This window comes from Thamnophis elegans, chromosome Z (assembly GCF_009769535.1).
Source record: "Thamnophis elegans isolate rThaEle1 chromosome Z, rThaEle1.pri, whole genome shotgun sequence".
In the NCBI taxonomy this organism is placed as follows: domain Eukaryota; kingdom Metazoa; phylum Chordata; class Lepidosauria; order Squamata; family Colubridae; genus Thamnophis; species Thamnophis elegans.
This window is the reverse complement of record NC_045558.1, coordinates 136,755,542-136,780,236: the sequence shown is the minus strand read 5'-3', so window position 1 is coordinate 136,780,236 and position 24,695 is coordinate 136,755,542. Positions and strand designations below refer to the sequence as shown.

At 42.0% G+C, this 24,695-nt stretch overlaps 1 protein-coding gene across 1 annotated transcript; it reads right to left on the bottom strand.

Moving 5' to 3' along the window:
- Window positions 1-9,440: 9,440 nt before the first annotated feature.
- LOC116521989 (vomeronasal type-2 receptor 26-like) lies at window positions 9,441-20,606 on the bottom strand. Its single transcript, XM_032236578.1, has 8 exons — window positions 20,587-20,606; window positions 19,057-19,221; window positions 18,461-18,755; window positions 17,421-18,281; window positions 15,913-16,140; window positions 13,592-13,718; window positions 10,388-11,101; window positions 9,441-9,991 (listed from the first exon to the last, which is right to left on the bottom strand). The coding sequence occupies exons 1-8, from the start codon at window positions 20,604-20,606 to the stop codon at window positions 9,441-9,443; spliced, it is 2,961 nt and encodes a 986-aa protein (XP_032092469.1).
- Window positions 20,607-24,695: the final 4,089 nt, after the last annotated feature.

Sequence of the window (24,695 nt, the reverse complement as noted above, 5' to 3'; positions counted from 1 at the left end):
CGTAACGCTTCCAAGTTCTTGTGGTCAGTCCACACTTCAAATGGGTGTTTAGAGCCTTCGAGGAAATGGCGCCAAGTAGCGAGGGCCCAACGGACCGCAAAAGCCTCCTTCTCCCAAACTGCCCAGCGCCGCTCTGTGTCAGTGAGTTTACGTGAGGTGTACGCGCAAGGCTGTAAGTTACCTTGGTCATTGGCTTGTAGCAGAACGGCCCCAACAGCGACATCACTGGCATCCGCCTGGATGACGAAAGGCTGGTTGAGATCAGGATGTTTAAGAACTGGTTCAGCGGCAAAAAGGCGTTTAAGTTTTTCGAATGCCGCCTGGCATTCCATGGTCCAGTCCAAAGGCTTATTGGGTTTAGGCTTCGGGTCGCCTTTAGTCTTGAGTAAATTAGTGATAGGGAGAGCAATGTTGGCAAAAGAGGGAATAAATTGACGGTAGAAATTAGCGAAACCCAAAAATTTTTGCAACTGTTTACGAGTTTTGGGAGCGTCCCACTCAGTGACCGCCTTCACTTTTTCAGGGTCCATTTCAACGCCATCCGAGGAGTACGGTAGCCCAGATAGTCAATAGTCGTTTGGTGAAACTCGCACTTAGACAATTTGGCATATAGGTTGGCAGCACGGAGTTTTTTCAAGACAGTGCGCACCAGATTGACGTGGTGGTCGTAAGAGCGAGTATAAATGAGGATATCGTCCAGATAGACGATAACGCCCTTATAGAGATGATCGTGGAGGATCTCATTAATGAATTGCATGAACACAGCAGGAGCCCCCTGTAGGCCAAAAGGCATAACTCGGAACTGGAAACAACCAAGAGGGCAGTTGAATGCGGTCTTCCATTCGTCCCCTTCCTTAATGCGTACTCTATAGTAAGCTTCCCGCAGGTCCAATTTTGTGAAAATGCGGCCCTTCCCCAGTTGCGCTAACAAGTCCTTCATCAATGGTAGTGGGTAGAGGTTTTGAGTACAGATTGCGTTAAGGTTGCGAAAGTCACAGCACAAACGAAGAGACCCATCTTTCTTTTCACGAAATAGGACAGGGGCAGCCACTTTGGGTCGAGCCGGTTCAATGAACCCACGTTTCAAATTTTTGTCAATGAAAGAACGCATCTCCTCCATTTCCCTGGGTGACATGGAGTAAATGCGGGGTTTTGGGAGTTTGACCCGGGTAAAATGTCAATGGAGCAATCAGTAGGCCTGTGGGGGGTAGAATGTCCGAAGATTGCTCGCTGAAGACGTCCCTAAGATCCAAATATTCTTTCGGGATTTTTTCCTCTCCTGCAATCCTCTCCTGCCCTCTAGCGGCTACTTCAGGAATGTCAGTGACTTCAGGTTGGTCCGGAGCCCTCCCCCACTGGAGGCACCTTCGAGCGAACACGCAAGCGGCCTGTCCGCCAATTTATGTGAGGGTTCCACTTCCGGAGCCATGGGATGCCCAAAATGAGTGGTCTGTCCATGCCAGGCGCGACCACAAAAGAGATTAATTCAGTATGGGTACCCATTTTCATTTCCAAAGGCTCAGTAAAAAAATGGGCGCCCCCCCCCCCGCAATCGAGCCATCTATTTGGCAAAACCAATCGGGGTTTTCAAAGTGCGCAATTTGATGCCCAATTTTTCTACCATGGCGGGATTGATCATGGATTGGGAACAGCCAGAATCAAGTAAAGCTAGGAGGGTGGCAGGGGTCCCCTCAGGAGGAACTTTAATTCAATAGGGATGAGAAGGGGCCCCTTGTTTGAACTCACCCAGTGAGGCGATGTGTCGTCATCAGAGTCCTCAGAAGAGGAGTTAGCATCTGCGTCACCCTTTAATGGCTGGGCAAAAGGAGGGGGGTTGGTTTCCCCAGCGAACGCTGTCTCCTTCTTCTTCTTGTCAGAGCCTCTGGCAGGCTTGTCATCACGTCTGGGAGGGGGTTGGGCAGAGAGAGTTTAGCCCGACATTCGGGGGCGGTGTGCCCAAGCTTGCCACAACGAAAGCATGTTAATGGTCTGGAGGAGCCAGAAGGGGGCCCTCTTGCGTCGCCTCGTCGTTTGGAGAACGATTGCGTAGTAGGAGGGGGGAGGGACCGGGCAGCCCTCTCCTTCCGCTTCCTTCTTTCTTCAGTGCATAACGCAGACGGATTAAGTCAAGCTCGGCGTCTGCAGCATGCTCAAACCACGTGATTAAGCGTCTTGGCAGGTTACGATTGACACATTGTTGATAAATGTCTGCGTTCAACCCTTCGGCAAATCTGTCCAGAAGGGCGTCCTCCCCCCATCCTCTCATGTATTGTGAGAGACACTGAAATTCCTGGATGTATTGGGCGACAGGTCTATCGTCTTGGTCGAAGGTTAAAAACTTCAATTTGTTCCGCTTCTCAGTTAATGGGTCATCAAACGTTGACGGAAAGCCTCCATAAAACGGTTGAAATTCCCCAAGAGGGAACCCAGACATGTGCAAAGCAGTCGACCACGTAGCCGCTTCACCATCCAAAGATAAAAGAATCATTCTGACCCTTAAAGTGTCAGATTCAAAGTCCCGGCCATAAATTTCCATGTAGTTAAACACTTGCATAAGAAAGGAGGGAAGGCTAGTAGAATCCCCCTTAAAACGTACAGGCAAGGGAGGGATTTTAGCCATTCGATGTCTTCGGGGGGAGCTGCTGGGGGGAGGTCCTCTTTGATCAGCGAAACCTCTAGCCGCAGGGGAGACACGGGCCGAGGGGGGGGGAGAATCCTGGCGTGGGTAACGTTGCCAGTTTCTCCGTCTCTTTCCTCCTCCCCCCTTCTCTCTTCCAAAAATGTTTGACCCCAATAATCAGGTATTCACTCCGCTGGGGTTTTCTCATCGGGCCCCGGTGCTGATAGCCTCTCCATTCTCCTTCATCGCCCCCTCTGCTTTCCCCACAGTACCTTTGGCTCCAATAGTCAGGGACTTCACTCGCCTGAGGTTTTCTCACAGCACCTGGCTCCAGCGAAGTTTGTGGAGGTGGTCTTTGGGTGAGCCCAGCATTCCAGCTTGTCTCAATCTCTCTTTGCCCCGCGAAATTGACCAACGGGGTGGGGGGGAAGGTTCAGGCTGACTGGAAATTTGCAGTTGAAATAAATCTTCGTGCAAAGGTCGGTCAGACGAGCTGGGCTGGTGTAAAGAAAGGTCGGGAGGTCCTAGTTCACTGGAATCCCCTCCAGTTGCGCCCTCCTCCTCTCTGGTCGGAGAAGACATTCTTTCCCTTCTCGGTAGACGTAAATCTCCTGGAAAGGGATATTATTCAGATCTTGCTTCTTGTCAGGGCCCACTCCACTCCATAATTAGGAAAGAAGACTAAGAGACTCCATGGGTTGGAAATCCAAAGTACTTTTACTAATTATAAATGGTAAGCGAGCAGTAGTGAAGCAAGATCTGAATAATATGGCGCGAAAGCAATTGATATATAGGGAAACCCGTTCCCCCCCCTAGGATCAAAGCTCCAGTCCAATCATAAGTCCTTCAAATGTCAGGTGTGAGATAACTTCAAACAGACAGGCCGAAGATGGAATGTGTAGGCCGTTGATGCAGGCGGAAACACGTACGCATGCGTACTCCCAACGACTGGTACATCCTAGAACCTTCCTCCAGCACGTCAATTAAATCCCTCCCACATACACGCCCCCCCCTTCCCGTTCCATGGCAGCTGAAGCAACAGCAAAGCAGAAGCTGACAGACACGATCATGGGGATTTTGCAAAGGCCATAACCTTTAAAAATGGTCATAAATCAGTTTTTTCAGTTCCGTTGTATCTTTGAATAGTCACTAAACAAACTGTTGTAAATCATGGACTATCTGTATTTTTTTTCTATCTCTTGAAATCATCCCTCCAAGCATCTATCAATCTGTTATTCCTATACAAGATATCTGCCAAATTTCACCAAAATCATATTTCACTACCAATAACAGAGAATATGTGAAGCTTGGGGTTGAATCATTTCAAATATTCTCCTATTTCAGTGAAACCAAGAAGACGAGAAACCCACACCATAAGCAGCTTTAGCTTCAAATTTATAATCTGGGTGGAGTGATTTTTAAACATCTCAGATACTACATAAAGGCCAGACAAGGAAGAATGGATGGAAGCGGATCAAAGAGAGATTCAACCTGGAAATAAGGAGAAATTTTCTGACAGTGAGAACAATTCACCCATGGAACACAAGTTGCCTTCGGGTGTTGTGGGACCTTCATCACTTGAAGTTTTCAAGACGAGATTGGACGCCATCTGTCAGAAATGGTGTAGGGCTTCGCTTGGGTGAGGGGTTGGATTAGATGACCTACAAGGTCCCTTCAAATCTGTTCATCTGTATCTGTAAATGTATCTTGAAATTGCTGTAGGCTCTTCTTCATGATTGGAGTTGGGAATGCTTAGAAATCCTAAATTAGGTTTGCAATAAAAAATTGTGAGAGGTTTTGTGAGTGTTTTCCATTAAAAAAAATTATTGGGACTTTAAACAAGAAGGTTGAAAACAAACACCCAATAATATTTTAAAAAAAATAATTGCAAAAAAAAAAAAAACAACCCCAAGGTCAAACATTTTACCAGCATTTTCAAGAAAACTAATACTAATTTTATCTGACAACATTAAGGGTATTTTTTTCCTTCAGATGTATGGAAATTCTAATTCCAAAGATTTACTAAAGCTTTTGTCTGAATAAATGTCATTTTAAAAGTATACACATATTGGAGATGAGCTTTTACAATACCAGAAAATAACTATTAAAGGTATTTTACTGTCCCTTTAGTATTTGAACTTTCAAGATTTTGTTCCTTCCTTGAATTTGTGCTATGGGCTAATGCTAATCATTTTGTGGAGCTCTCCCCTCACAATCAGGAGGTGGTGAGTTTGTTCCTAGGTAGAGGCAGATCTAGGGTCCCCTGCTTGGGCAGGGGGTTGCAAGGTCTCTTCCAATTCTGTTAATCTCTGGGAGTGTGTGTGATGTAATGCACAAACAAATTATGTGTAGAGTGTGGTTGATCACCTCTGTCCTATTTCTCAGATTTCCATGTTTCTCAGTTTTCATGCAACTCATCTTGCAGTCATTTTTTTTCTGTAAAACACCTGAATGCTAAATTACACGAAGGAGTTTTCTATGAAGGAGTATTAAGTATGTTTGAAATTTTATATAAAAATAATACACATGGGTTCATAAAATAGCCAGGGCAAAACACAGATTCATTTCCAGCCAATCTTGGCTAGAAAAAAACAAAGCAGAAAAGTCAGCTTGGAGTGTATTTGTATTTGGAGATGGCTGCCTGAGCTTTTCGCTTGGGGTTGAAGAGAAAGGAAACTTCGGGGGAAAAAAACGAGCCTCTTCTGTAGCCAGACTGCTGAAGGGCGAAGCCTGGGTAAGAGGATATTGAGAGGGTGCTGGAAAAACGAGCACCTGGAGAAACGCTGTTCGGACAGCTTTGGGCAACGCAGCGGTGTCGGGCGATGCTGAGAAGCCTGCGGGCGGCCTTCCCCCCCCTACAGACGGCGGTCTCCAGCTGACGGATCACCGCAGCTTGCCTTTCCTTTGCGAGATGCCGCAGAGCTGCTGGAACGTGAAGCCTCCCCTCCCTTCTCTTGCCTACGGTGGTTTCTAGGGGATGGCAGTTCCAGTGCTGTATTGGATTGCCGCGGCCCAGCCTTTGTTCTGCGTGGCGCCGTTGGGCCTTTGAACTGGGCGTCCCCCCCTTCCTCCACCCTCCATCGTGGACGCAGCGCTCAGCTTTGGATCCGGATTGCCACAGTCCTATTTTTGTTTATGCTGCTGAGACGCTGGGCGTGCTGTCCCCAGGGGGGTTGGTGAGTTTGCTGCTGGGACGCCGTGGGCCGAAGGGTTAGGCTTGCTGCTGTTATTGCTGCCGACCCAAACGCACCCCCTTCCATCATAACTCTTTTGAATTCTTGACTATCATGGCCTGCCTCTCGGCTCATGTTGCTGTTGCCGCTGCTATCCGTGGTTGCTTTAGGAGCCCCCATTTTAGACGCCTGACTGTCCTCGCCTTTCGACCGGCTTTACCCCCGCCTTTACCCTCAGGACCAACTTCTGGAGTGAGCTGGGATACTTGAATCCATCTCCGGCTTCGCTGAGACCCCCAGACATTTTCCTGTATACCATCCTGCACCTTAATCTTGCAGAAAGAAGAAGGCAGGGGATGAATAGGAGATGGGCAGGGGGCCTGCTTAGCACCTCCCCCCAACTGACATTAACCCTCCAACCATTTTAAACTCTTGGGCCTTGCCCTTTTTGCTGGACTCCACAGAGGAGAAGATCAAGAACATTAAGTTTTTTTCTCCTCTCTTGCACAGTACGCAAAAAAAAAAAAACCTTTTAGGAATGCAGTGTGACTGGTATGTTTGACTGATGATTGTACCCACTTTTTTAACTTCATTATTGTTGTATTTTCTGTGTTTTTAACTGACCTATGTGGGAAATGCATGGATGAGTGGCTGTGTTTGTGTGAGAGGATGACTGATTCGAAGGGCCTGTCGGGGAACGCGGGGGCCATATGGGTGGTTGGTGGGACTATGGACACGGGAGTGGGCCGGAGCATTACAGTCTTAACAGGGAGGGGCAGATATGGCGGGGACTTTAGGGCAGGCCATTACCGGGGAAGGAGGGCTCACTCCCTCACAGAGATCCCTCCTTCCGGCCCTATGAGTCCCACTCCAAGGCCAGGTGGTGTGAGTAATCAGGACCCTGGCCTCAGGCTGCTGGCGCTAAATGCCAGGTCTGTAGTTCATAAAGCTCCTCTCGTTCGGGACTTAATTTTAGATGAGAGGGCAGACCTGGCATGTATTACTGAGACCTGGCTGGGCCCGGAGGGAGGAATCCCCCTCGTAGAGATGTGCCCAGAGGGTTTTCAGGTGCTCCATCAGCCAAGAGCTCAGGAAAGGGGTGGGGGTGTGGCTATTGTTATCCAAGAGTCTCTAGCATCTCGTAGGATCCCTGCTCCGGAGCTTGTCGGGTGTGAGTCCCTGCTGGTGAAGTTGGACCTCAAGGGTCAAGTGGGTTTGCTACTAACGTACCTGCCTCCTAACTGCATTGCAGCAGCCCTCCCCTCGCTCCTTGAGTCGATAGCCGAGCTGGCAGTTGAGTTCCCCAAGCTTATGGTTCTGGGGGATTTCAATTTGCCTTCGCTCGGTGAACACTCTGATGGAGTGCAGGAGTTCATGGCTTCCATGACAACCATGGGCTTGACCCAAGTAATCCGAGGACCAACCCACTCAGCGGGTCCCACGCTTGACCTCGTATTCTTCTCGGAACAGTGGAATTGTGATCTTGGTCTGAGGGGTAGGGAGATCTTGCCCCTGTCATGGTCAGACCACTACCTAGTGAGGCTTGACTTTCGGAGACCAAACCCCCACTGTAGGGAGGAGGAGCCGACCAGGTGGTTCCGCCCCAGGTGACTTATGGACCCTTTGGGGTTCCAGACGGAGCTTGGGGTTATTCCTGATACTCTCGCCCGCAGTTCGGCGGAGACACTGGTTGCGGCCTGGAACTTGGCAGCGACGAAGTCTCTTAACCGGATTGCGCCTCTACGGCCGCTCCGAGGCAGTGGATCCCGGAGGGCTCCTTGGTTTACTGAGGAACTCTGGGAGAGGAAGCGCCAAAGGAGATGCCTAGAGCACTTATGGAGGTCCAGTAAATCCGAATCGAGCCGAGCACTTTTGACAACCTGCACCAGAGAATACATTCGAGCAATTAGGATGGCTAAGAGAAAACACATTGCCTCTCTGGTTGCGTCTGCCGAGTCGCGCCCAGCCGCCCTGTTTAGGATAACCCGTTCCCTCCTAAATAGGAGGGATACGGGTGATCCGCTGCAGGGCAGGGCTGAGGATTACGTCCAATTCCTCGCAGACAAGGTTGCTCGGTTCCGGGCGGACCTGGACTCCAATTCTGCAGAACCAGCCGAGGCACTAAGGGATGATCTGGTAAGCCAACGCTGGGTTGAGTTTCAAGCTGTTACCCCTGAGGATGTGGACAAGGCGATGAGAGCTGTAGGAGCCTCCACATGTGTGCTGGACCCATGCCCCTCCTGGCTGGTTGTAAACAGCAGAGAGGTGACACGAGGCTGGATCCAGGTGGTTGTCTATGGGAGGGGGTCTTTCCCCCCGCTTTAAAGGCGGCGGTGGTGAGACCCCTCCTGAAGAAACCATCCTTGGATCCAGCTGTTTTAAATAACTATTGTCCGGTCTCCAACCTCCCCTTTGTGGGGAAGGTTGTTGAGAAGGTGGTGGCCTTTCAGCTCCAGCGGTCCTTGGAGGAAGCCAGTTATCTCGATCCTTTCCAGTCAGGCTTCAGACCTGGCTGCAGCACAGAAACCGCTTTGGTCGCGTTGACCGATGATCTCTGGAGAGCCAGGGATGGTGGCCACGCCTCTATCCTGGTGCTCCTTGACCTCTCAGCGGCTTTCGATACCATCGACCATGGTATCCTTTTGCGACGACTGCGGGAGGTGGGGGTGGGAGGTGCTGTTTTACAGTGGTTCTCCTCTACCTCTCTGGGGAGCAGAGATCGACCCCTAGGCCCCTAACGTACGGGGTGCCGCAGGGTTCGGTCCTGTCCCCCCTTCTTTTCAACATCTACATGAAACCGCTGGGTGAGATCATTCGACAGCACGAGATAAAACCACCAATCCGGACGATAGTAAAAGAAGTCTCAGGAACAGAAAGTGGCCCTTATGTAAAGCTCTGGGAGGACCTGAGCGATGCAGGAAAAAATACCATTTGGGATTGTAATGGTACAAAATAGATAAATTTATTTTGAAAGATACTGTGGAGCTGCTGAATGTCAATCTTCTGCTCATTGAAGAACTCTCATGTTTGTGAGTTAATTCATTGCATTTTCAATACTATTCTTAAGCAACAATTTTGATCTCATATATAACTTACTGTATAACACAACAAGCTAATTAATATATATTAACATAGGAACCCAAGAAATATATTTTTCAATAGGTGTCCCACCTTGGGATGATCAACCCCTCCCCCATTTCAACAACAGAAGAGCCAGGTGGGACTTCTCAAATTGATAAAATCAGGAGTGGAAAATGGGGCCAATCAATAAAATTTTCAATAAAGCTACTTGACATGTTGGAAAGCAAAGTTTCCTACATGTTAACAAAAACCATGCATTTCCCAAATCACCCTTATTCTCTCCCTAGTATTAAAAAAATTGAATGCAATTTTGGTACTATTTATTTATTTTTATTTGTTTCTTTGTTTAGTTTGAAACTTTTATATAGCTAACCATCTTCAAACCATTTAGCTGTTTAACAGCTCAGATAAACCCTTAGGGATTGATTATATATTTTACAGACATGAATAAAATAAAATAAATAGCATTGAATTGAATGATTAAGGTTGCAAGTTTGAATATTTGGATTGTTCAAATGGATGATTTTGGTCACCAGAAAAAGGCTGAATTATAACATTATTGATTATTAATCTGTTTTATTTAGATGCTGTTTTGTGTTGAGATGTGCGTTTAGGAGAATGATGTAGCACTTGGGAAGGAAGATGCAGCCCAGGAGGCCTGTAGTAGAGCCCAAGATGGAGAAGACCTCCACAGCCACCATGTATTTCCCCTTGATGCTCAGATAGGCTGGGATGAAGGACACCCAAATGGTACAAAACACAAGCATGCTGAAGGTGATCAGTTTGGCTTTGTTAAAAGTGTCAGGCAGTTTTCTGGCAAAGAAAGCCACAGTGAAACTGACAGTGGCCAGGAGCCACAAGTAGCCGAGGACAATGTAAAACATGGCACCTGAGCCTTCATTACATTGAACAATGATCTCTTGAACCTGTGAATGCATGTCCCACTCAGGGAAGGGAGAAGATACGATCAACCATACCGTACAGGTAACAGCTTGAATACAGGAGCAGAAGACAATGAGGGATCCCGCCAGTCTGTTTGCTAGCCATTTCTTGTTTCCTGGCTTAGTGGCATGGAAAGCCATAAAAACCGTGATGGTCTTGGCCAAGACACAAGATACTGAGAGAGAGAAAATGGTGCCAAACATAGTTTGCCTGAGAAAGTAAGTCACATTCCCAGGCTGACCTATGAAGAGCATAGAAAATACAGCAGGAGAGAGGAAAGGAAGACACATGTGATGTTACTGTTGTTGGCTTTGACAACATGGGATGTACTGTATTTGTATCCTCTCAACTTTAAAACATAGTCAGAAAAAGGCAAAAGGTATTCAAACAATTCTTCTTATCAATTGTTCCCTGTTGTTTGAACCAGGCCTAAATACTATAATATAGCACTTGGGGAAGAAGATACATCCTAGAAGCACTGCACTAGAGCACAAAATAGAAAAGATCTCCACAGCCACCATGGCTTTTCCTCTGGTGCTCAGGTAGGTTGGCACAAAGGAGACCCACACACTGCAGAAAGCCAACATGCTGAAGGTAATGAACTTGGCTTCATTAAAGGTGTCAGGCAGTTTACGAGCCTGGAAAGCTACAACAAAGCTGGCAAATGAAAGGAGGGCCATATAGCTCAGGACACAATAAAACATACCAACTGACCCCTCATTACATTGTAGAACCATTTTTTCAGTGATTGAGTGCACATCTAATTCTGGGAATGGGGGAGAGGTGGATAACCAAATAATACAGATGCTTGCTTGGAATAAAGAGCAGAGAAGGACAATAGAAACAGCTAGTTTTTTCCCCACCCATGTCCTCAACCGAGATCCCGGCTTGGTGGCCTTGAAGGCAAGAGAAACAAGGATGGTTTTGGCCAACACACAAGAGATGGACAATGAGAAGGTGAGTCCAAATGCAGACTGTCTGAGGAGACAGGTGACTCTTCCAGGTTGTCCAATGAAGAGCAAAGAGCAGAAGAAGCAAAGCAGAAGGGAGATGAGAAGAGTGTAGGTGAGATCTCGGTTGTTGGCTTTCACAATAGGACTGTCTTTGTGTTTAATAAATACTCCCAACACCCATGTTGTGGTGAGGCAAAATAAAGTGGCAACAGTGGTTAAAATGAGTCCTAAAGGTTCTTCATAAGACAAGAAGCTAATTGTTTTCATGATGCATCCATCTTTCTTATGGTTTGCATATTGATCATCAGGACATTGAAAGCAAGCAACAGCGTCTAAAGAGAAAAAAAAAATATCAACACAGGTTCGATAGAATGATCATTATTAATTTTCATATTGATCCACATCCTGATATTTATGCCTTTGTATCAAACATAGGATCTTCAAAATGAAAATACTCCCTGTGTATATGTATATTTTTTGTATTGTGATATTGTCAAATATTATTTTGATTATACATAAAAAATCAAATCATGAACATCCATGTTATCTTCATTTGCTTTCTTTTGATAAAGGAATGCTCCAGTCAAGATTTATGAATATCTGAAGGTATCATTTATATATTTAAAACCATATTGACTTATTGAATATTGAATCATATTGACCGCATTTGAATTTTAGATGTTTTATAAATACATTGTGTGCGTGCGTGCGTGTATCTATCTCTCTATCTCTCTATCTCTCTATCTCTCTATCTCTCTATCTCTCTATCTCTCTATCTCTCTATCTCTCTATCTATCTCTCTATCTCTCTATCTATCTCTCTATCTCCTCTACCTCTACCTCTACCTCTACCTCTACCTCTACCTCTACCTCTACCTCTACCTCTACCTCTATCTATCTATCTATCTATCTATCTATCTATCTATCATCTATCTCTATCTCTATCTATCTATCTATCTCTATATCTATATCTATATCTATATCTATATCTATATCTTATCTATATCTATCTATATCATCTATCTATCTATCTATCTATCTATCTATCTATCTATCTATCTATCTAATCTATCTAATCTATCTAATCTATCTAATCTATCTATATCTATATATCTATATCTATCTATCTATATCTATCTACACACACACACACACACCAAACACATATACATACATACATACATACATACATACATACACATACATACATACATACATACATACATACATATATATATATATATATATATATATATATATATATATATAAAGTCACAACCCCTGGTATGCCCAAATATGGGAGGAAGGTCACACTTCCACTCTCTGTCTTCGGCTCGTCACAAGAGACCATCCAGACAGAAACCCAATATTTTTTACTGTTGCCTTTTTGTTACATTTGTTATATTTATGCTTGATAAATAAATAAAGGGAGAAAAATATTGGGTTTCTGTCTGGATGGTCTCTTGTGACGAGCCGAAGACAGAGAGTGGAAGTGTGACCTTCCTCCCATATTTGGGCATACCAGGGGTTGTGACTTTAAATATATACCTCTCACCTGGCTGGCTGATAAGGAGTCGAGCTCTGTAGCTCAATGGTTAACACAGCTGCCTAAGAGGCAATAGAGCACAGGTTCGATTCCCAACATGGGTATGGCTAGCTGATGAGAGCTAAATAGCTTGAAATAGATCTATACTAGTCTCCCTTTATTATTTATCAGCATAAATATAACAAATGTTATATTTATATAAATAAATATATTATATTTACAAGCCATGAACTTGTAAATAGAAGAGTTATTACGTATTTCAGGTGAAAACTAGAATGGAAATAGGATTATAACCCTTTTTTTATTATTGTTATTTTTGCTTTCTTGCTTTCTTTTAACATTTCATTTCTTCTCTTTACCCCCATAAAGAGAATACTAGAATCAATCAGCATTACATATAAAATACATATTTAGATAATGCACATCCAAGAGACCTACACACTTTGGGGAAATATGAATAAGTGTTTTACAATGAAACAAAATTGCGTAGAAATATGTAAAATAGGTAGGAGATATGTAGTGACTGGATGGAATGAAAAGATTTAAATTTTAAAGTAGCAAGTGATTTAACAGAGTTTCTCATATGTCTACGGGATTCTCATTGTTAGAAGATATTTTCATTAGTTTGTCCACTCTTCCTAAGAAATAAATATTCACTTTCATAAATTTCATAAATTGTTTTCATTATGGTATTTCAAGAATGTTCTTATTTAGTTGGGTGTACTCTGAAGGTTTTCATAGCAATACCAAATGTTTCAATTTAAATAGCAAGACATACACTCTGAATTTGTTTCCTTCCTTCCTTCCTTCCTTCCTTCCTTCCTTCCTTCCTTCCTTCCTTCCTTCCTTCCCAGTCACTGTATTATATGTAATTTTTAAATTGTAGAATCACTTTTTTGTTATTTCTCCTTTTAATCTTAAAAAAATATCTCTGAAATAATTATTTTATCTATGCATCTATACATTCTTTACATGTTTCTGAATCTCCACTATGATGGTTGCTTGGTTATAAAGCTGAAGCCTTTTCCAAGATTTCTTTCTTTGTTTGTTTGTTTGTTTGTTTATTATTTATTATTTAAGACGTTGTGTGGTCGTAATCATCACTTATAATTCCGTTGTTGGGGCCTATAATTTTCATGTATTAATGAATTTGATTTCATTGTCCTATTCAGCTTCCAAGGAAACTCTCATCCATGCACAATCCGACAATTTATAAATTGAAAGGGTTCCCCACAATAGACAGTATGACAATAAAAATAAATGATTTGTAAACTTACCCATCTCTTTGGAGATTTTTCCTTCTGGGCAGGGAATACAATCATAACAGCAGAATTTTTTCCCTTCCTTCTTCCTTTTCTGATTTCCACCGTGACAATGTTCATTACACAGAGAAATGGGAAGTACCTAGTTATCAATATTAAAATATTAAAATATGAAAATTTATTGTTTTTTAAAAAAATCAGTTGTTACATTGAAGATAAAATATGCTCTTCCTTTGTTTTTTTTTGTTTTTTAATTTTTAAAAAAGATTTATTGGTGAAAAGAAAATACAACATCCATAACTTGTAAAAAACAATACAACTACATTTTGAGATATTCCCATAATCATCATTATAAACATCAAAGGTTAGGTATCTTATTCCTTCCCTCCCTCTTCTCTTCCCTCATTTCTTCTTTTCCATACCCTTTTCGTCCCTCCCCCCTTACTTCCTTCTCCCCTGCCTTCCCTCCTTTCTTTTCTCCTTTCCTCCTTTCCTTCCCCCTCCTTTCCCTCCCTCGGTCCCCCCTCCTTCTCACACACCTTTCCCCCTTCCCTTCCTCTTTCCCTCCTCCTTCCTTTTCTCTTAATCTCCCTCCTTTCCTCCCTCCTTCCTTCCTTTCAACTCTCCTTCTCTCTTTCTTTCCCTCCCTCTTTCCCTCTTTACTACCCTCCCTCTTCCCTCCCTCCTTCCTCCCCGGTTTCTTCTCTTTCTTCTCTCCTTCTTTCTTCCCACCTTCTTTCCCTTCTCTTCTTTCTCTTCCTCCTCCTTATCCTTCCCCCCTTCTTCTGCCTTTCCTGTTCCTCTCCTTTCTCCTCTCCATCCTGACTTCCCTACTATCCTCTTTCCCTCCCCTCTAACCTTTGTTACATTGACATATTTTCCTCTGCTGAGGACAACCTGGTTCTCTTTTCCTTTCCTTGCTTAAGGAGGCAAGGATTGTAAATCCTCTCGCCTCATCTAAAATGAAGTTTAATTGTTAATTCCAAGCAGGTAGTTATAGCGGATATAGCTCTTCCATTAAAAAGAAAAGTTCCATCTAAAGGTTGTAAAAGGAGAAATTGATTTGACTTGATGATTTATATCAAAAGCAACGAAGTACAATTCAATTTGCCCTCTGATTTTATTTTGTGACCATAATTGATCTGGATTTCCACTTTTTGTTTAATTAAATCTATATGAGAATTAAAATAGATAATTTATTAATTCAAGATATCCATTTGACCAGAAGTTTTGAGTCAGCCCATCACAGGTTTGGGTTGGGTTGGTATGGCTTGGTGGGCATGGTAGGGGAAGGATACTGTAAAATCTCCATTCCCTCCCCACTCCAGGGAAGATTCCTGCAAAATCCCCATTTCCTCCCAATCAGCTGGGACACTTGAGGCAGAGAATAGATGGGGCGGGGCCAGTCAGAGGTGGTATTTGCCAGTTCTTAAAAATTCGTCAGAACCTGCTGAATTTCACCCGTGGTTTGAACACACAGATTTCATAAAGCTTCACTCAACTAGGGAAACATAGTCCCTTAAAAGGATTTTTTATTTCTCATTTACATTGCAATATAGGAGGGAAGACTATTAAATATAGTGCACAATACCAGATATTGTTATCTTTTAATAATTAAAGAGAAAAAAAACATTTCTTAATCTGGTTATTTTCTTGGGTTACCCAGGAGAATAAAAGTAAATATGCCAATCTAATAAATCCATATGTGATGTTATATTATTTCAATTCATCCATTTGTTCATACAGATTGAGTCAATCAAATTTAGAATAGAATAGAATAAAAGGGTTGGAAGGGACCTTGGAGGTCTTCTAATCCAACCTCCTGCTTAGGCAGGAAACCCTACACCACTTCAGACAATTGGTTATCCAACATCTTCTTTAAAATTTCCAGTGTTGGAACAGTTACAACTTCTGGAGGCAAGTTGTTCCACTGATTAATTGTTCTAACTGTCATGAAATTTCTCCTCAGTTCTATGTTGCTTCTCTCCTTGATTAGTTTCTACCCATTGCTTCTTCTTCTACCCTCAGGTGCCTTGGAGAATAGCTTGACTCCTTCTTCTTTGTGATAGCAAATTTGCTTTAAATCACATCAAAGTTTCATTCAACCAAGGAAATACACTCATTTAAAAGCATTTATTTTTTGACCAATTTTCATTTTACTGTTTGGGGGAACTCTAATAATGTGCTCAATATTAGTGAAGATAGTTTCCCACATTAGAATGCCATTTTTTTTTCATTTGGCTCTTCCTCGTGGTTTGCCTGGAAGGAGAACATTAAATTTCCAGGCCAAAAGAATCCACAGGAGAATGGTCATAAAAATTCTATTGAAACCATACCTGGTTAAATGATCTATGCCAAATAATCATATCCTTATTAATGATTAATTCCCGTCCTTTTACAGCATCAGGGTCAACATTTCCAATCTTGTGTTTCTGGAAAGTTGAATTGGGAAGGATAATTATGTTTACGATATCAAATCCACCTTCCATCTTCTTATGATCATAAAATGTCAAGATGTCTCTAAGAGAATTGTTGAATTTCATGCCTCTAAGAAATACGTGGAGCTATATAATTGGGAATGATAAAACAGGTAAATAAAACAAGAAATAGTTCCTATCACCCATCTCCTCCCACTTATGACCATAGGACTGTATCTTTGTTGCTTGTGTCCTTACAATTTATATTGGTAGTTTCCTGATTGCTTATATGTATCCTATGACAATCAATAAATGTTTTACCTGATGAGTCTTGATGAATGTATCTAGCATTTTTATATAAATTGAGAGCATATGCACCAAAGACAAATTCCTTGGATGTCCAATCACACTTGGCCAATAAAGAATTCTATGAAATGTACAAACAATTTTGTCATAGTTGCACTATAGTTTTGAGGGAGAAACTCTGCAAACATGCAAAGACCATATCTCCAGCCTTTTGAGAACCTGCTTGTTATTTTGTACATACTGGTATATTTCAGATATCCCACCCACTTTTCATTGCATAACATTTTCACAGTTATACGGCTGCTAAGGACATAATAAATACTGATAATTGGATAATTGGCTCAGCTAAGCAGCATTCCTCAATTATTTTAATTTCAAAAATTAAAATTATTTGGAATTTGGAAACCAGGATTTGGTTGTTAGTTGACTTAGGCCTTAGTCCTTTCATTTGAAAATTTCCTGAAGATCATCAAGTCATAAAACATATTACAGTGATGGAAATGAAGTGATGCAATTTGTTCAAAAACATGTTATAGTTCCTTTTCCCCCTATTTGGATTGTGTATCACAAGTTTACTAGGCTCAGGAAATAAAATGGAAAACAAATCACTGTGAAGGTTAAGCCCAAAAATGACATACAAAAATTGTACCAAAAATCAAGTTTTTAATTTGCTTACACACCGTAGGCAAAATCTTCGTATATTTAATCCTTACTATTCAAATCCTAATGGAAATACCCTGAGAGATTCTAGACGGTGGCTATTCTAACTCTCCTCCTCTCTCTCCTCTAACTCTTTCCTACTGTCTCCTCTTCCTCTGTCTCCTCTGAAGTTTGAGACGGTGCTGCCTCTTCTCTCGCCTGCAAACAATTTCTGAAATGTGCTCCCTTCTTCCAAGAAAATTGCCACTTCACCATAGTCCATTATATCAGCTCACTTTTACATTAGCCATTTAGAAGAATTACAGGCATGGAAATAGACGTTTGCAAATAAATATCATCAATAGAAAAAAAATATTCAAATCCATTTTAGTGCTGTAGTTGCACTTCCCAGTCAGAACTACATAGCCCAACTTTGTACTTTGCTATTGTCTCATATGAAATACTTGCAGCATACTAATCACCTGCCATGGCTGTGATTCTTCATATTCTGAAGATTTATGCCTCAAAAAATGCCTGTGATTAGATCGAAGTGAGAAGAGAGCGTGTAAAGCTTGAGCCAATATGTAGACAGCATTATAGACACTATAACTGTGGCCAGACATCTCCACCTCAAAAAGAGCCCCAGGAATGTCCCATAGCTTCTCCTCTCCAGTGCATATGTGATTGTCCACTTCGGTCAAAGAAGGGGATGGTAATGAACAATCAAAGACTTGTTCCCAGAAAAGTGGGAAAAAACCATCTCCTGGAATCCAAGGAGGTTTTATGAACTTCAAGAATTCCTTGAACCCTGGAATGTCTCTGGAGTGAATTGTAAAACAAATGGAACCATCAAAGAACCGCTGATCACATTTTTTATTCATTCCTGTTAATAAATAATCCATCTGGGCTGTCATGATCCACACCTTTCCCAAGGAACTCTGCTTAAGTCCAGGATCAAACCAAAAAAATATATTTGTTAACCATGCAATGGTCAAAGATTCTCCACAGATGACAAAGGTGTTGAGCTTCTCATCAATTATGTGCTTGTAAATATTTTCCACTTTCTTAATCATCTCAAAAATTTTATCCCAGTAGGTTAATAATGGAATTCTTTCCATACAAGCAGAGCATATGCCATGCTGGGAAAAAAGGGACTCCATGATCTGCAGAAAATGTTCTCCTTCAGGGTTATCAGTAGCAAAGAGTCCGACCCAAATCCACCCAAAATGTTGAAGCAGTCGGATTATCCCAATGTACTGTGAAGACTCATTTGGGACCATGGAGTAATAGAAGGGAACCTCTGTGCTATAAGCATCTTGTGGGGTAAATGAGCCATATGTGAGCTAAAAGAAACACATATTATGGGAATATATCAGCATCTTTTTTCATATTTTTCCAACAAATTTAGTCAGATTGTTGAGGTGTCTGGCTGTACAATAACTATTTTTTAATAGACCCAGTTTGGAAAAAGAAAAAAGAAAGAAGGAGGGAATTTTAATGCCTGTGTTTCCAAAAATCCTACCTGTGGAATCTTGTAAAACTTCACGAGATCTTTGATATAGGAAGACGTTCCCAAGCTGAGGCCTCCTATGATAGAGATGAGATTTCTCCTGGTGTCACATTTATAGTTGGGGACTAATCTCTGATCTGATCTGAAGAGCAGATCCATTGTGGTCCGGTAGGTCATGATGGCATTGTAGTAGCTATCGTGAATGTAGAAGCCAAGAGTGACATTGGACAAGATTTCTGGATTCTCATTGATCTCCTTCACAGCAAAGACCAAGGAAAGGACATGTTGGTAAAATTTTGTTAGCACGCTGAAAACAGGATGAATTTACACATATCATTAAATATTTTCTGATTATTTTTCCTGGAACTTCAGAGAGATGCTTTACCCCATATGCATGCACAATTGGAGAATGGCCAATCCAACTCTATTCTTAACTCTCCTCCACTGAACTTGTGATTTCCATTGTAGCAGATTGAATCAAAGTGTAGCCTACATCCCTGGAAACACATGGTCCCACATAACAAAATGTTCTCATTGTGAAATAAAATAATTTCTTTATTCATTGTAAATAGAGAGAACACAAAGGTTGAATGCTAAGAATTGCTTACTCTGGATGTCCAAAATACTCTTGAGAAGGATGCTGCTCAAATGAAACTTCATTAAATTGATAGTTAGCCATGGATACCATCCCACCGATGACAAAGTCCCCTTGCTGGTACCATTCATTTGGAACAGGTATGGCTTCTCCTGGGTGACACGGCAGAGACTCCACTCTGAAGAATGGAAATAGGAGAATGAAGAGCATTCTGCACATCAAATGCTCTCTAAGTATGGACCTTCCTCCAGCAGCAGCTTCCCATGTTTACTCTGCATACAACAGCCTCAATATGCCTGTCAAGAGCAAGGCTGAAGCCTGACTCTTAGCCCTGATTCTTATTGCATGTAGTGATAATCCTGAAAAAGGCCTCAATGGCCATGTAGAGTTCCAGCAACAGAACATAATTTGGGGCAGTTGAAATCACAAGACTTGTGTGTTTTTGCCTTCTACTCCCAAGGGCCCATTGGACAATTTATTTTCTATTTTTTCTATTCTCTCGTGTCTTCTTCATTTGTTTAAAGTTTTGATGAAGGGAAAATATCATCATTGGAATAATTTCAATGGGGAGTTCATTATGTTTCTCTCTCCCTCTCTTTGTGTGAGTGTGTGTATGAATATATACCATATTTTTCAGAGTATAAGATGCACCCTTTTCCCTCAAAAAAGAGACTGAAAATTTGGGTGCATCTTATACACTAAATACAGCATTTTTGTTTCCCAAAACCCCACACACACCATTCACCAAAATGGCCATGAATTACTTGTAGGATGCTTTCAGAGAGCTTTTGGGGGCTGGGGAGGGCATAAATGAGCAAAATAATGGCTGATTTTTGCTCAATCCCCCCCCAACCCCAAGAGCACTCTGTAAGCTTCATAATGTTATCCATATCCTTTTTTTGGCAAAAAAAAAGGCCCGATTTTGTGACAAATGGACCGTTTTTGCTCATTATTGTCCTCAACCACCCAGGAGCACTCTATAAGCCTCCTAAGGGCTATTCATGTCCTTTTGGGGGGAAAAAGACCCGGTTTTGTGAAAAATGGGGCATTTTGGGGAGGTTTGCAGAGTGCAAAAACTTTATTTTAATTTGCCTCTTCAAAACCTTAGTGTGTCTTATAGTCCGGTGCGTCTTATATTCTGAAAAATATGGTGTGTGTGTGTGTGTTTGTGTGTGTGTGTGTGTAGTGTATACTTGTATGTGTATGTGTGTTTATACACACAGAGAGAGAGAGTACATATTCATACATACACAAATACCCACAAATATATGTTTAATTTAGTATCTCTTTGTGACATAGAAATTAGTTCAGAGGGGAACTTCAATTCATCTGATTGGTACACTTTGAGCATTAAAACTGGTCATTTTCCACTTTTCAGCTAAAAAGTATTTTTTATATTCATGCAAGATTCACCATAAGAAACACTGGACATTTTCGGAATTTGTAGTAATCCAGCCAGCACACAAGCAAATAATTCAGCAGGATTATATAGAGAGAAACTTCTTTAGATATGAGTATAAAACATGATGCATGTATACCATACCCATGCAGCTCTTGCAACATGGTAGAAAGAAGAAGTTCTCTCAAGCAAGTACTCTCAAGCAAAGACAACTTACTCTCACAGCACACCCAGGCACCAAGATATCTCACATGATTCATACAACAAATCCTGTGTCTTAGTCACCAACAGTTCCAATTGCTGACTTGTTTCTATGGCTATTTTGTCCTCACCCAAATTGTTGTGAAAATACGTTTCAATTCAAACCTCTTCTCTAACTGATTAGCAAATTCTTTTACCTGTGACAGATTCTTTGCATGAGACAAAGATCATCTATTGTTAATATTGACAATCCCCACCTTGTAACTTTCCAGTATATATGCAACCATCAGCTTTGCAACTCTTGAACCCAAGACCCTTCATTGCTGTATTTCAACAGATATTCCAATTCCTGGCTGACTGCTTCAGACCATAAATGGCCTTGTCTGATTTATACACAGTGTTAGGCCTTTCGCTTTCATACCCTAGTGTTTGAATCATGTTAATAAATCTCTCCCCAAAGTGCAATCGTTGTTTTTGCTTCGTAGGGCAGCAGTATTTTCGGTGGGGTTAAATAGTTTTACGTCATCAGCAAAGAGGATGCAAAGGCTTATAACATGGTTGCAAAGGTCATTTATGTAAAGCAGAAAGAGTGTTGCTCCTAAAACGCTACCCTGGAAGACACCACTGTTAAACTGGTGCAGGGTTTGATAGGGCGCTCCTTATTTTAACTACTTATTGTTGCTTGACTGGAACACAGCTATCCACTTGTGCAGGGATCCCAAAATGACGTAAGGGCTTAGTTTGAACAGAAGCTTGTCATTGAATCAAAGGTTTTACAGAGGTCTATTGTCAGGGCAGTCTCCCTCAGTATCCAAGAAAGAAACCACATCAACTCCATTTTTTAGAATTAAGAGTACTTTTCTGGTTATGATAAGATATCAGCTAAGCAAAGCAAGATCTGTGGCAAAGTGTGCATAATCATAGATATCAATATATGACCCAACTCCCTCCCCTGGTAACCCCATCCCACAGTCCAATCCGCAGAACCCTCAAGTGTCATGTGGGTTCCATTTTCAAAATGCATCATGAGGTTGGTATGCTGTGCAGTTAGCCTTGGTGGGTAAATCCACTATCTGCAGCATGCACAGTAGATGGTGATAAAAAAACTCACTGTTTACAATCACTCCTGTACTGAAAACTTCCCCCTCCCAAATACCATGCCTCCCCCTCCCTGTTTCAATGACAGCTGAAAGCAAATAGTGAAGCAGAGGCTGACATCTATATAAATTGCATCTATTGTTTTACCCCTGGTCGAGTTGTGTAATTTATGGCTTTTTAGTAATTTTAACCTTTCACTGAAGATAACTGAGAAATGCTGCTTCGCTGAACCAATTATCCTTCAGTACTTATCATGTCCTTAGCAGATGGATAACTGTGAAAACATTACACAATAAAAAATGGGTGGAAACAAATTTGGAAATTGATTTCGAGTTTTTCATATGTCTCTCCTAGGCAATATGACTATTGTTCAAACTGAAATATCAGAACTTGTTATTTCCATATGCATAAGATAGCAAACAAGTTCTCAAGGGTTGGAGAAACGGACTTTGCATGTTTGCAGTTTCTCCATCAAAAGTATAGTACAACTATGATGACATTGCTCATACATTTCTATTGCTTTATTGTCCTCTTTTATTATTCTGAATCATATAGCTCCACAATTATCATGGTGGCTGTGGAGATCTTCTCTATCTGAGCTCTAGTGCAGTTCTTTTAGGATGTATCTTCTTCCCCAAGTGCTATATTATTGTATTTAGGCCTGGTTTCAATAACAGAGAACAATTGATAAGAAGAATTGTTTGAATACCTTTTGCCTTTTGTGACTATACAGTACATCCCATGTTTTCCCCAAAATAAGATAGGGTCTTATTTTATTTTGCCCCCCAAAATAAGCACTTGACCTTTTTTGGAGGGATGTCTTATTATTTTGAGGAGCAGGCGGCAGCAAGCATGGTCACCTCATGGCTGCTGCTGTGTTGCAATATTTTCAGGAAGCAGTTATTTTAATGCTGTACTCAAAAGCACAATTGGGATATCGGGGGAGTCTTATTTTCAGGGAAACAGAGTATATGCATAAGTGTGTGTTTGTGCTTGTGTGTGTGTGTAAGTTCATGTACATGTACATATATACAGTACATATGCACATGCGCCAGCACACACAAACGGTATGTTGAATTTAGTATCTTTTTGTGACATAGAGTGGAAGTTCACAGAGGAATTTCATCTTGTAGCTACACTTCAGTCATTTTCCCACTTTTCAGCTGAAAAATATTTTTCTATTCATGCAAGATTCACCATAACAAACACTGGACACATTTAAACAAAGTGTATTTCTCATGTAAAACAAATGATTACAAATTATCGCTCCCCAGGGCATTCTGTTCAGATGAACAGGTTGTTAAATTACCACCAGCAGCTCACTATCAAATCCTGGGCACTACACTGCACTTCAGTGGTGAAATGGGCAATGGAACACCTGGCGCAAAGGAATGAGAAGGTCACTTCACTCTTTCTTCTCCCTTGCTCTTCCCCTTCCCTCATACTGGCTGCTCTATTGCCCATTTCTTTATTGCAGTGCAGCATCCAGGATCCACTTTAATAACTGGGGGGGGGGGGGGGGTAATTTAACAACTTGTTTGCCCAGAGTCAGGTTGGCTGTCATGGGATGCTCCTCCCACATGTGCAGTGGGGCTAGAGGATGTGGATGTTCCATGCCTCCCCCAACAGCCAACCTGAGCCTGGGTGAACCGGTTGTTAGATTATTTGAATCCCAGAACTGTGCTTTTAGAGGGACACGGTGGCAAGTGATTAAGATGCGGAACTTGCCAATAAGAAGGTCAGCAGTTAGTGGTTCGAATCATTAGTGCCGCATAATGGAGTGTGCTCCCATTACTCATCCCAGCTTCTGCCAACCTAGCAGTTTGAAAAATGCAAGTAGAAAAATAGGAACCACCTTTGGTGGGAAGGTAACAGCATTCTGTGTGCCTTTGGCATTTAGTCATGCCAGTCATATAACCATGGAGGTGTCTTCAGACACTTTTGGCTCTTCAGCTTTGAAATGAAGATGAGCCCCACCCCCTAGATTCGGGAATGACTAGCACATATGTGCAAGAGAAACCTTTAACTTTACTGTGCTTTTCCCCATATGCATGCACAATTGGGGAATAACCAATCTAACTGTATTTCCAGCTGTGCTGTACTGAAATAATTTTTGTGCTTTTCAATTGTTTGCAGATTGAATCAAAGTGCAGCCAATATCCCTGAAAACCGCTTTGTCCCACATAAAAAAGTGTTCTCATTAGGACAGAAATAATCTACTTTTCTTTCATTCCTTGCTATTTCTCTGAAGAAGGATGGAACAAAGGTGAACGATGAGAATTGCTTACTCTGGACTTTCAAATAGTCCTGAGAGGGCTGCTGCTGAATGAAACTTCATCAAACTGAGTTACCTATGGATACCATCCAATCAGTTATAAGGGCCATTCCTGGTACCATTCATTTGGAAACAGGTATGGGTTCACCTGGATGACACAGCAGAGTTCACTCTCAAAGTGGAAATAGGAGAACGAAAGAACAATTGGGCAGCAAATGCTCTTTAAATATGGAAATTCCACCACCAGCAGCTTCCCATTTGGTCTGCAAGGCAATTGTTCTGAGTGGAGCTGATACTTGGTACTTGCTTTTAGGGATCCCACTGTATATCTTTGGGAGAGGTACTGAAATTACAATACAATACAATACAATACAATAGCACAGTTGGAAGGGACCTTGGAGGTCTTCTAGTCCAACCCCCTGCCTAGGCAGGAAACCCTATACCATTTCAAAGAAATGGCTATCCAACATCTTCTTAAAGACTTCCAGTGTTGGGGCATTCAAACTTCTGGAGGCAAGCTGTTCCACTGATTAATTGTTCTAACTGTCAGGAAATTTCTCCTCAGTTCTAAGTTGCTTCTCTCCTTGATTAGTTTCCACCCACTGCTTCTTGTTCTGCCCTCAGGTTCCTTGGAGAATAGTTTGACTCCCTCTTCTTTGTGGCAACCCCTGAGATATTG

What these genes read in the sequence shown, in the direction of transcription:
- LOC116521989 (XM_032236578.1), bottom strand. Translation starts at nt 20,606, where the DNA reads ATGTTGCAAGAGCTGCATGG. An exon ending in GGCATAGATCATTTAACCAG is followed by an intron (nt 13,719 to 15,912) that starts GTATGGTTTCAA and finishes ATTGATAACTAG; the next exon opens with GTACTTCCCATTTCTCTGTG. An exon ending in CAGCATGTTGGCTTTCTGCA is followed by an intron (nt 9,992 to 10,387) that starts GTGTGTGGGTCT and finishes TCTCTCTCTCAG; the next exon opens with TATCTTGTGTCTTGGCCAAG.